Source organism: Vipera ursinii, assembly GCF_947247035.1.
Source record: "Vipera ursinii genome assembly, chromosome: 6".
NCBI lineage: Eukaryota > Metazoa > Chordata > Lepidosauria > Squamata > Viperidae > Vipera > Vipera ursinii.
Window position 1 is genome coordinate 12,898,813 of NC_139515.1, and position 13,942 is coordinate 12,912,754.

At 37.5% G+C, this 13,942-nt stretch overlaps 1 protein-coding gene across 1 annotated transcript in view; it reads right to left on the reverse strand.

The window, feature by feature from the left end:
- The window catches only part of MPPED1 (metallophosphoesterase domain containing 1), a gene marked incomplete at both ends in the record, with an annotated part of 75,092 nt that extends 61,562 nt beyond the window's left edge, over positions 1–13,530 (reverse strand). The window contains 2 exons of the mRNA XM_083366354.1: positions 11,176–11,361; positions 13,379–13,530. Coding sequence (XP_083222480.1) covers positions 11,176–11,361; positions 13,379–13,530 — 338 coding nt within the window. The remainder of the gene's footprint in view (positions 1–11,175; positions 11,362–13,378) is intronic.
- Between the last annotated feature and the right edge of the window lie 412 nt (positions 13,531–13,942).

Here is a 13,942-nt window from a genome sequence, read left to right on the forward strand (position 1 = left end):
TAGCCAGCTGAAGACCTATGGGCCAATCACTCTCTCTCAGCTCTAAGGAGGCAATGGCAAATTACTTCTGAAAAACCTTGCCAAAAAACCTGCAGGGACTTAACCAGATAGTCTTCCCAAGAATCAGACAGGACCAAACGAAGGAAAGAAAAATGTGTAAACATTTACTCAAAAGTAAATTCCACTGTACTCTTCAAAATCTACTCTTGGACATGAACACAGACATTCGGCCTTAATAAGTACATTTTATTAATGTTTAATTTCAATTAATTATGTCCAGATTCCTGTTACGTTCATTAAAATTGGTAGCATTTAATCTGGGCTTGACCGAGTCATTTTTTACTGGACTTATTCTAAGTGTGGCTAGTGTGACTCTATCCAATAAACTGATAGGAAAATATAAGAATCCAGCCTAATATTGTATGTAAAATGCTTAAAATCTAAGTTAGCATTTTACAATACTTTTGACAGACGTTATGACCACATTCTCATCACATCCAATATATATCAACCACCTAGATGGAGGATGGAAATGCAGAGATGAAATTTATGAGGACCCAGATTTATACAGTCTTCTGTGCTTTTTTTTTTTGCTTCACTCTTCTTTTCCATGGCTAACTCAGCCTGCTATCAAATTATTTTCAGGATGTAAACATATGGCTAGCATGAATCATTTCCCATTGTTTTGCTTTGAGGAATAGTGAAACTTTCATCAAAAACTTAAAAAGCTTAAGTAATTTTCTAAATTTTAAATGTAGAGAATAACAATGTTTGTCAAACAGTGGTTTTTCTTTTTATAGACAAAGTTAATTCAAGGATAAAATACTTCTTTTATGTTGGTGGAATGAAACAGGAATTGCAAGATGAAGCAGTATTGTAAATAATTATCAATCCAGGTAGTCCTCAACTTATGACCACAATGGGAACCAAAATTTCTGTTGTAAGCAAGGTGGTTGTTAAATGAATCATGTCCAATTTTGCTACTTTGTTGCCACAGTTGTAAAGTGAATCGCTGCAGCAGTTAATGAATCATAAGGACATTAAGTGTTTCCTGTTTCCTCCATCGACCTTGTTTGTCGGACGCTGGCTGGGACGGTAACAAATGGAGATCACACGACCCCAGGACAATGCAACTATCATAAATATGCACTGGTTGCCAAGCACCCAAATTCTGATCACGTGACCGTGGGGATGCTGTGATGGTTGTAAGTGCAAGGATCAGTTGTAAGTAACTTTTTTCACTGTCTACGGAGATTCTCAGTCATCCATGTCAAAATTGAACAGCCCTCACTCAACAGAGGGGGAGGGACACAACATCATCTATCTCCGGTCTACAACAAAGTCCTTTCAGCAGTTCCAAGAAGGCTCCACACCCATTCGCACCATTCAGGTGACCCTGAAGACACTGATAAACCTCCAGGTGGCCTCAACAACTCTCTAAAAGAATGCAAATGACCAGCTGTCTGCAAGGAATATGTAAATCCTTCCATCCAGTCAGAACTGAAGAAGCTTCTTGGATGACAAGCGAAACATCTTCAAAGAAAAACAAGAAAGTCCAGTTGCCTCTTGAAAAAGAATTTTTGGGACAACTTTTCTCTGTGCTGTTGTAAATTTGATCTGTCACTAAACAAATGGCTGTAAGTCAAAGACTAACTGTAAACAACTGTCTGGATGAATGAATGTGCTTATCTCAAGTATAAAAAGCAGAGTCAATTCCTTGAGCGCTAAGCAGTAGCTTGAATGACAAAATATTTATTCCTTTTTTACTGGTCTCTTATAATCTGCACATACAGTATATTCCTAAATCCTTTTCTACTGATCCCTTCCTGCTGAAAAAGATATTTAATTAAGTGGGGAAGATTTAAAAATAAACACCACATTAATTTCAGTAAGGCATAAATGCAAGCTTCTTACAGCAGGATTGTTTTACTTTTCACCAGGCATTTTGTGGAACAGATTTTAGTATTCTATGAGCAAAGTGGCAATCATATAAGTGCCCACTTAAAGCTTTCTCTTCCTCATTTCAGTCTTTCAGAATACTGCAGTGAGTGATACAGTAAAGATAATATCATTGCTGAGATTGCATTTTAAGCATCTCATTGACAGTTCTATGTTTAAACAGTTGGCTAAAGTCTGGGAAATTTACATTAACACTGGAAATGAGTACATCTTCTTAAGTCTTCTTTAAATTATTGTATCTGAGCATTACTAACACATAAAAGCGAGCAATTAAATACAAAATGGATTTTCTATGCCCATATATAAACAGAATGGAAAAAAGGCACACACATCTAAGAGAGAGATAAACTGCCTATGTTAAAAAGGTACTTCTATACGAAAGACAATTTGCCTGAAAGATCTCACTAAATTCATTAGAATTTCTCTCCAAATGCCTGTGAATAAGACTGCAACTTTCCAAGTCTAAAATTACTGCGATAAAAGAAGAATCTGCAAAGAAAATAATATCTGCAAATGCACCCATTATAATTTGTGGAATGACTGCTTATTCTAAGTCCGTGTGGGAGCTGATCGAGGGAGGGGAGGATGTTTTCTGTCACTCAAATCGTGGTTCAGTGTTAGCTGTCTGCTTCAAAATCATCCTCACCATCCCCATCATCCTGGCAGACAGAAATGGCTTAATATTATGCAAAAACTCAGATCCATCTGGACTGCTTACAACGCTCAAGAATTATGAGAATGGTACCTAATGAATACATTTGAAATGATTTATGGAATGAAATTTCTATTTACTTTTGAGTAGGTTTACCTCCCGTTGCCTGAAGTGGAAGGGAAATGGCAATCTTTAAAAAAAAACTGGTCCAGAGGTCTGGCAGAGCTGGCAGTATTTATTTATTTATATATTTTTGGTAGTGGTTTCTTGGAGAGCTCCAAAAAGACAGGAACAACTTACTCTTGGTTCTTTATCTATTTAAAAATGCCCAAGGGTCTCTGCCCATGAAACTAAGCAGAACTGTACAGCCGCAGGATTATTTGATCTGTGCTGCAGTGGTCTTTCCCCCAAGGCTTCCTAGAACATAGAATAACAACATTGGAAGGGACCTTGGAGGTCTTCTAGTCCAAGCAGGACACCTTGTCACCTTCAGGAGAAATGGTTGTCCAATCTCTTCTTGAAAACCTCCAGTGACGGAGTACCCAGTTTTGGCAGGCCAGCCATTCCAATGATTAATTGTTCTCACTTGTCAGGAAATTTCTCTTCAGTTCTAGGTTGGACCTCTCTTTAATAATTTTCTACCTATTACCTCTTGTTCTGCCCATAGAAATTTTGGAGAATAGGTTGACCCGCCTTTTCTCTGTGACAGCCTCTCAAGTCCTGGAAGGCTGCAAACATTTCACCCCTAGTCCTTCTCTTTGTTAGGCATACCTAGTTCTCTCAATCATTTATTGTATCCAGATGCCTTGTCATCTTTGTTGCTGTTCTCTGATTTCATTCTATGGTCTTAGCATCTTTTTTTGAATTATAAGTAACCAGAATTGGATGCAGTATTTCAAGTGTGGTCTTACCAGTGCAGTATAAAGAGGTACTATCACTTCAGATGATCTTAATACTATCCCTCTGTTAATGCAGCCTAGGACTGCAATGGCTTTTTTGGAAGCTCCAGCACAGCTGCTGACTCATAGTTAAGTGGTAGTACAGTAGGACACCTAGATCCATCTCACAGTTACTACTGTTGAGTCAGGTACCATATACATGTGCATCTGGGAGGGAGGTTGTCTATGTGGAGGATCTTACTTTTCTCACCACTGAATTGCATTTTGTTGCATTGGGCCCAGTGTTCAAGTCTGTCAAAATCCTTCTGAATCTTGAGTTTACCTTCCAAAGTGTTAGTTGTTCCCCCTAACTTGGTGTCATCTGCAAATTTAATGAGTTGCCCTTCTATCCTCTCATCTAGATCATTTTATGAACATTTTGAAAAGTACTGGGCCTAAGACAGAACCCTAAAGTACCTCATTACATGCTTCCCTCCATGCGGATGTAGTTCCATTAAGGACTACATGCTGAATGTGGGTGTTTGTGGACTGCAATGGTGATGGTATTGTCTACCCTACACTGTTCTACCTTATCAAGCTGTGTCTACTTTGTCGAGTGCCTTACTGAAGTCTAAGTAACTGTGCCCACAGGATTTTCCTTATCCACTAATTTAGTCACTTTGTCAAAGATGACAATAAGGTCTGTATAGCATGATCTATTCTTAACAAACCCACGTTGGCTTTTAGCAATCACCTTGCTCAATTTTAAGGTAAAGGTAAAGGTTCCCCCGCACATGCGTGATAGTCGTTTCCAACTCTAGGGGCCGGTGCTCATCTCCGTTTCAAAGCCGAAGAGCCAGCGCTTGTCCAAGGATGTCTCCATGGTCATGGTCAGACGCCAAAGGCGCACGGAACACTGTTACCTTCCCACCATAGTTGTCCCTATTTTTCTACTTGCATTTTTTACGTGCTTTCGAACTGCTAGGTTGGCAGAAGCTGGGACTAGTAACAGGTGCTTACTCTGCTACGCGGCACTCGGGATTCGACCCGCCAAACTGCCGATCTTCTGATTGACAAGCTCAGCGTCCTAACCCACTGAGTCACTGTGTCCCTGACTTGCTCAATTTTAGGTACTCACAAATCTGCTGCTTATCTTTTCTAGGATTTTTCCAGGCATTGAAGTCAGGCTGATTGGTCTGTCGTTTCCAGGATCCACTTTTTCCTTTTGGGATGATAAGAAGCACTTCAGCTCTTTTCTGGTCTTCTGTGTTCCAAGAGCTCTGAAAGATTTGGTATAGTGGTTCCAAGATCACATCTGCCAGTTCCTTCAGAACCCTGGGACGTAATCCATCTGGTCCTGGCTATATGAACTCATCTAAAGTGGATAGGTGTTCTCCAATATTCTTGCCTATTTTGACTTGTATTCCTGTTCGGTCTCCTATAGTGCAGCTTTTGGCAAGTTGGACTATTTTTTTTTCCTTTTGCATGAAGACAGAGGCAAAGAATGAGTTGTGCAGTTCCACTTTCTCCCTGCTATCTGTCATCTCCTTGCCATCTTCTCCAAGATTTTCTTGACTTTTTTCTTGTTTCTTACATATCAAATTTTTTAAATTATTTTTTGCATTTGTTGCATGCCTTAATTCATCCTGAGCCTTAGCTTTCCTGACTCTCCTTGCTGATTTAGGCTATTTACTGGTATTCTGCATTAGTTATCTGTCCCTCTTTCCACTTTTAATACTTGTCCTTTTTCTCTCAGTTTTCCAGAGAGATCTTTATGCAATCATGCTGGTTTTATCTGGTTTCTTGGTTTTTTCCCCTCTGTGTTATTGTGTTAGATTGTGCTCTTGTAATCTTATTTTTCAGTTTCCTGAGCATTTTGAGTCATTTTCCCCTTTAGGATTTCCATCCATTGAATCTTTCTTAAACTCTTACTTTATTGAAGTCAATTCTTTTAAAGTCTAACATACTAGTCTGACTTTGTTCACTTATTTGTGCCTGCATTATATTAAATTCCAATATCACCATAGTCACTGTCCCCCAAAGCTCCTTTTATTTCAACCCATTCTATTATTTCAATTCTGTTAGTAACAATTTCCACTATAGCTGACCTTCTAGTTCCCTCCTCTACATTTGGGATAACAAAATTGTTAGTTAGGCTCATCCAGAATCCACTTACTGCAGAATTTGTCTCCCATTTGATGTCAGAGTAGTTACTACTGTGGTGCATACCAACTACAAAAAGTTCATCTCTTTCTTCTGCTTGGTCGCGGGGCCTGTGGTCCACATTTATGGCAATGTGACTTTTTTCCCCTTTTACTGTATATTAACATAAATGCATTCAAAGCTTTCATCCTTTTTTTATGCATTTCTCTAGGAGTGTGGTGATTTCTTACATATAATGCAACTCCACCTTCTTTGGATTAGCTCTGTTTCTGTTAAACTGTTTGTATCCTTCTGGCAGTGCACTCAAGTCATGAGTTACATCCCACCAAGTTTCAGTAATGGCAACAGCATCATTCCTGTCCTTGTGTACTAGGATTTCAAATTCACTCTGTTTGTTCCTCATTCTTTGAGCATTAGTACAGAGGAACCTGAGTATTTAGGGCTGACCCTGCACTTGCTTCCTATGTGTCCAGTTTTAAATATGAGTTTCCCCTTCCTTCCTACCACTCCCTTCCTTGTTGTTTCATTGGTTGCCTTGGGGTTTATGCTTGGGATTAGGTCCTAATCATTGGCCACTTTCCCCTTCCAGTTTCAGTTTAAAACCCTCCAGAATGAGACAAGTCAGTTGCTTTCCAAACACATTTTTCCCAGTTCTTGGGAGGTTTAGCCCATCCCTTGTCAGAAGCACTTCATATAGATTGTCTGAACTACGGTCTAGAAATCTGAAGTGTTCTTGATGGCACCATCCCTTAAGCCAGTGGTTTACTTCTACAGTTCTCCATTCCCTCATGGGATGTTGACTATCTGCTGGAAGTACAGATGAAACCATGCATGTGGGGTTTTATGCCAAGGTGTTCATAGTCTCTTGATATTGTTTTCAGGCCTCTTGTCATATCATTCATCCCACATGAAAAAGGAGAAAGGAATAATAATCTGTGGGTCTTGATTATTTTAGTCCTATCAACTGCTTCTTCAGCAGCTTTCCGAATGCAGTCTAATCATGGAGAGGAGGGTAACATGAGATGTTTTATAAGAAGACACTCTTTCTTTCCTGCCATGTGGCAGAAGGAATATGTAATTGCCAGAAGGATTTTTTTTTTTTGGTTTTGCAGAAGTCTTATGATATGCTGGGATGGTGCCAAACAAAGGAATGACAGAAAAGAGGACAAGGAATCTCTATCTCTTCAATTGGAAGACTAAAACTTTACTGCAAGAACAAAATCTTGCAAGTATGATTTGTGCTTTACTTCCTCTCCTTCCTATACTGCAGTGAATCAGAGGTGTGTGTATGTGTATATGTGTATGTGTATGTGTGTGCAGTGGCTCAGTGGGTTAGGACGCTGAGCTTGTCGATCAGGTCGGCAGTTTGGAGGGTCGAATCCCGAGTGCCGCGTAGCAGAGTGAGCGCCTGTTACTCGTCCCAGCTTCTGCCAACCTAGCAGTTCGAAAGCACGTAAAAATGCAAGTAGAAAAATAGGGACCACTACGGTGGGAAGGTAACAGCGTTCTGTGCGCCTTTGGCGTCTAGTCAAGCCGGCCACATGACCATGGAGACGTCCTCGGACAAGCGCTGGCTCTTTGGCTTTGAAACGGAGCTAAGCACCGGCTCCTAGAGTTGGAAACGACTATCACGCATGTGCGGGGGAACCTTTACCTTTATGTGTATATGTATGTATGTATGTGTGTAGTATAGTATAATATTATAATAATATAATATAATATAATATAATATAATATAATATAATATAACATAACATAACATAACATAACATAACATAACAACATAACATAACATAACATAACATAACATAACACAACACAACACAACACAACACAACATAACATAATATAATATAATAGCAGCTCTGGTGTCCCTCAAAGGTATCTGCCTAGTTCTGTACAATATATGCATGTGTCTGTGTGTGTATATGTCTTTGATATATAAGTAGGATGTGTGCTTGCATGCAGATGAGGATATGGGAAATGAAAGTGAGAATTATGTGTCAGAGATTTTGTTTTTGAAGGGAGAAGATTATTCCTGTTCCTCTGCAGATAAGAAACATTCTTGAAACAGGTATCAGAAAAGGCTTCAGAAAAAAAAAGGTCTAAGATTTTTTCCGTGAAAGTTGTATATATTTTGCCTGGAAAAATGGAACGCCTTTAAGAGTTGGAATACAATGATCAAATGTGGATAAGATCTACAGTATAAACATGGGCAAATCATGTAAGAGGGCATAAAGCAACACATAATGAGCATAAATAATAAAGGCTTTAGTAAGAAAATAAATAGCATTTACAATGAAAATGGATACCAATGAAGTTAGAACAGGGGTCTTCAAACTTGGCCCTTTTATGACTTGTGGACTTCAACTCCCAGAATGGCTGGCTGAGGAATTCTGGGAGTTGAAGTCCACAAGTCATAAAAGGGCCAAGTTTGAAGACCCCCGAGTTAGAAGGACAATTTGACAGTACATGAACATGAGCTAAGCTTGTAGGAAACAGAGAGAAAAAGAGACTTGATTTAGGATTGGAGGTTAAACCATGCAATTTTGAAGGGGCAAAAGAACAGTAGAAGTGGGTGAAAAATTTTGCCATATGGTGTCAATTATCCCTTCAGACAAATTAGCAGGTTCACAGTCACAATGACAGAGCACATGGTTGGTTTAGTCAAGACAAGGGCTTGTTTTAAGGAAACTTTACAACTTTTTATTAATTTTAACATAAACCAATTACAATGTTAATTCAAAAACCTTCTTGTCAAATTTTTAAAGTTATATGCCATTAGACAATATTATCAGCAAGAATCAAATAGTAAAAACACAGATCAAAACTTGATCACAGAATCTGTGTGAAGTAATCAATCCATTTTTCATAAAATAAACCCCAGCTGCCTCTTATAGCATCAAACCTATTCACACAATACATGGCTTTTTGGCTACAGTCTTATATGCTGAGGGATGTTGGTCTTGTAGTCCTCCAGATGCTTGCTGAGCAACCTTCACTACTGGCCAAGGTGACTGAGGTTTTTGTTCTTTAGCAGAATGGTGGCTCACAACTTATTAAGTCACATTGTACTGAATAGCTTTACTTCTGAGCAAATTGCTCTTCGCTTTTCTATTAGTTTTTCAGAGAAATGACTTAAATTCCTAAAATCAAGCAACCAGAGAATCAGTTCAGTACTTAGAAAGAGACTTAGATAGTGCAGTTCTACTGTAATGTGATCCTCTTCAAGTTGCTTTGGTACAAGTCAGAACTTAGAATGAAATAGTCTGGGATCGAAGGAGTAAATTGCCTTCTCATTTCCTTGTAATTCTCTACATTTTCTTTTTTCACTCCCCTATCACTTCTTCCACTATTTATGATCGCAGCATTTATTAATACATCATGTTGCTATTAATCCAAAGGTTAATTGGAGAAGAGGCATGCACATGAGCTGTCTGGCCAATACCCACTTTGCATTCTCATTATAAAATGACAAGTGATAACTGCATCTCTAAGTTTCTTTAGATATATCTCCATCTCTAAATGTGCTCATATCCAACTCTCATTTCCATCTACCAGAGTTGGGACGACCATGGTCTTATAGCCAGCCATATTCTTTCAACAAACAATTATATTTGCAGGTTATTTTTTTTCACTACATTTGCAAGATTTAGTATCTTTCCATCTGCAGTCTTACCTTTGGTAAAGTTTCCACCAACATACATAAGCAACTACTCGCTCTAAGTTTTTAAACATTGATACACCTGTTCATTGTCAAATTCAAATTATATCTATATCTAGTGAGCCTGCTTGTACCACCTTGCAAGAGTCAATTGTTAAAATTTTCTGAAATTTTGCAAGCTGGTTGAGAGCAAGGCTGAGCTGTTACACCTCATGTACCAGTCAGTTGTTCCACAAATGGCAGTGCAGGATGATGTAGCAATGGAACTGGTAAAGCAGATTCTTAAGCATTTAGCAGCACAGTACAACCTTAGTTAAAAATTTCATTCCATAATACAGTATTAGGTGGACTACATGCCCACAGCATGGTATAATGCTGAACATCACTTTCCAAATGCCTTATAAATCAAAGTAAATCTTTTCCAGCTCCAGCTGATAACTTTACACCAACAAACAGATAGGATGTAAACTTGGAAATGATGGAGAGGTTATTCAACTCTACGCAAACAGTGGATGCTTACTCTGGGTTTGCTGAATTAGATACAGAAATAACAATTCCTGATTTATCAGTTCATGCACCTGAGTAACAAGAATCAACCAGCTTTGAGATAATGGTTAAATTATAAAGACTCTAGTGTATGGATTTCCAGGTTGGCACAAGAGGGATTTATAAGGAATTGGAAAGTATCAAAAGTGAAATCTCCAATTTCAGAAGAATTGAAAACCTAATTCTTTTTCATGAAACCAACTTGAAGAATTCAGTAGCAAAGTGCTACTCAATCTCATGCTAAAATAACTACATATTTGGAAACTGGAATGGTTAGTTTAAGCACAGTTCATGGGGAAAAAAGTTAAAGGTAATGATGTTTTATCTATGTTTTATTTGGAAAACTTTTTAAAAGATCTTTTTCCACTTCCAAATAAATTCAGACTTAAAATAGAAGGTGCCTATGGATTCCATTTAATATTGATTGGCTCCACTTAAGATCTTGCATTTGTGATTGTATCAGGCAGCATTTAAGGCAAAGCCCACTGCTGGAACACAAAGGATGTAAACGGATGGTTTATCCTGACCTTGTGGTTCAGGCTGTAAATTGCAAAGAAATTTCAATGGTATTTGTTGCCTGAGAAGTTTTTTTCTCTTTTCTGCAATCTTCTGCCTTTCTATAAGAGAGGAGATTTGCAGATCTGTCAGCAGCTATAAAATTATGAATGTGCTAAGAATTTCTGATGTGTGATTTGCTTTCCAACCTCTAAGACCATAAGGGGGTAAAAAGGAATTTTATTTTATTTTTCATTCCCCAGTTCGCTAAAGTGGGTCAATAGTGAAGTAGACATGAACCAAGAGAGGTATAAGCTGCAGCCTTAATAGGTACAACTGAGGCTTTACCTTAGGATTCCGCAATTGGAATTATGGTAAGCCTTACAAATTGATATCTACTCTCTCTATTTTTCCTCTAGAACTTCCATTGGGGGCCTAAAGAAATACAGAAGACTCTAGCAGTACTTTAGCTGATCATTTTCAAGTGTATTTTTTTCTAGTCAGATCCTATAGGAATGATCCCTTAAAGTACAGTTCATCTACTGATTACTTTTTATGCCACTGCTTCTTCCAGCCTCAATCCTTGAGTCTATCAGCTTATCAGAGCTCTGTTATTCTGCTTGCTTCATCTGAGAATTCTTCTAAATGAGAGTAAACTTGCTAATTGTAAATTGGAAGACATGGTGGTTAAATAGACATATAGCTAACTTGAGAATTATATTCAAAAATACTCATCAATCATCTACAATGTACCTGAAGGAAGGTATCAAGGGATTGATCAAGTGGAACAGTCTTTCATAATTATTGTTACATGATACTCACCTAACCATTCGTTGAATTTTTTAACTTCACTAGGAAGTCCCAGTTCAGTGAAATCACCAGCATGAATTAAAACATCTCCATAAGGCATTTGAATTGGATCTGTTCTGGAGTGAGTATCAGACACACAAACAAAACGAGTGTATCCTGGAGCTCTCGGAGCATCGTGTGGAACAGGATCTACCCTACGTATAAAGTTTGGAACACAAATATAGATGTTTTATGTTACATTCACATATCTAGTTGATAGCCACAATATAAAATATGCTTTCAGCGTATTTGAAAAACAAGTTAAGTATTCAGCTTAGCCACACATATTTCAATTCCAAGAGTTTTCACCAATTCTTAGACAAAATAGCCATTTATAACTATGTTTAAACTTTTCCTAATAAAAGGCACTTTCTCAGTTAGGTTTTACACTTAAAGAAGTTCATTGGCAGATTGCCTTTAAATGTTTTAAATTTAAATACAGTTTAAAAATACGCATTGTGGCTTATGAGCACAACTAGTTTTTAGAGCAACATTTTGCAAGGCCTGACTGCCATGCTTTTCATTAATACCGCATTACGCACCAATGAAATCTCAGTTTAACTTGAAACTTGAGACAAATAGTTTTTTGACATATAAGTAAGATGTAACTAATTAGGAATTATACATTTTAAGTTACTATTATACTATTTAAGTTACAAAAACTTTATTAATAGTTTTCATTTTGAAGTTATGGTGCTTATTGTTACATCAAAAGTAAATTATCTTTAAGAGCAATTACCTTTACAGATATTTTCATCTACCAAAACAAATAAATATCTTAATTACATCTTACTATCCTGTTATTCACATTGATCTAAATTAAAATAAGCTCTTTCACAGGAATGCTCACATTATTTCATTAGCTCTGCCATTCTTTGTTAGTGTAGATCTCTGACTCTCTAGCCAAGCAATAGTAAGATATATTGTCCTAAAACAGACATCACAGTAAAAAAAACATAGAAAAACATAGAAAACTGAGGGCAGAAAAAGACCCAGTGGGTCACCAAGTCTGCTCTTTGAGTTTTTTCTTTATTTTTGTTTTCTTTTTCTTTTTAATAATTTATCTTTATTTATTTCTTAATTTTTGTCAGATGAGAGACATGCATTTGCCCCAAGCATATTTAAATTCAGTTACTGAGGACTGACACATTATCTCTGCTGGAAGTTGCATCCAAGCTTCTATTGCTGTTTCTGTGAAGTAATACTTTCTAACTACTTTTGAACTTCCCTCCCGTCAATTTCAGGTTATGCCCCCATGTTCTTGATTTTTGCTTAATACTGAAAATCCTGCCTTTTAGAACCTTATTCACACCCTTAATATATTTAAAGGTTTCAGTCATGTCCCCTTTTTCCCTTCTATTTATTATGTATTTATTATTTATTTATTTATTTATTATGTATTATTATATATTTATTTATTATGTATTTATTATTATGTGTAGTTATTTATTTATTTATTTATTTATTTATTTATTTATTTATTTATTTATTTTAATTCCATTTATATCCCGCCCTTCTCCGAAGACTCAGGGCGGCTTACAAGCTTAATGAAGAGAAGGGTGAGGGGTGACATGATAGCAGTGTTCCAATATCTCAGGGGCTGCCACAAAGAAGAGGGAGTCAAGCTATTCTTTAAAGTGCCCGAAGGCAGGACAAGAAGCAACGGATGGAGACTAATCAAGGAGAGAAGAAACCTAGAACTAAGGAGAAACTTCCTGACAGTCAGAACAATTAACCAGTGGAACAACCTGCCTCCAGAAGTGGTGAATGCTCCAACACTGGATGTTTTTAAGAAGAGACTGGACAGCCATTTGCCTGAAATGATATAGGGTTTCCTGCCTGAGCAGGACTAGATGACCTCCAAGGTCCCTTCCAACTTTTTATTATTATTATTATTATTGTTGTTGTTGTTGTTACCCGGTATGGTTAGGAAATGTTGCTGCAATTTTACATGTACTTAAAACTCCTGTAACTGCCTGTTGCTACTTTATGAAATGCATACATGCGCACCCACAGAGTTATCCTTTGCTTTTATTAATAAAAATATTTATTTCACCCAGGAGTTATTCTCAAGGGATATGGAGTGTTGACTGCTACATGAAATATCATATTGACACAGCAATAACCATTCAGTAATCTGTGATATGGCAACAGCTGAATGGTAGGACTTACATTTGTACGTGAGGGGGTTGGAAACGTCCCTGGTTAATGTTGTAGAAGGTGAAGGCCTGTGTTGGATTGGAACTGTACTCATCTACTTCAATTATGAGTCGGCTGTGTTGATGCCTTCTAGCCGTCATAATGTGTGATTGGGCAAATGCCATCCTTGCTCTCTGCAGCAATCCTCCTCTTTCACAGAATCATCTCTCCGTATTGGCTGAAAACATCTCCTGGTCTCTCTCTAGCTTATCATATAATGTATAACTTCCCCTCCTGGATTCTGAAAAATGCAAAATCAGACTGAAAACAATGATACTGATACAAGTGTTTGATAATTCATCTGCTTGGGATGCATCTTATTTGTTTACTGTCACAAATTTATGAGAGGAAGACAAATGTTAACAGCTGAAGTATCTCATTACAAATATCTCCAGTTCAGCAAGTTGATGAATATTATTTAGATGCAAGGAAGAAAAGAAACTTGTCAAAGACGACATGCTAAAACAGGTTTCAACCATTAGGAGGCTTAATCACAAATCTATTGAATAGGGCATTACTCCTTAGAAAATGTATGTC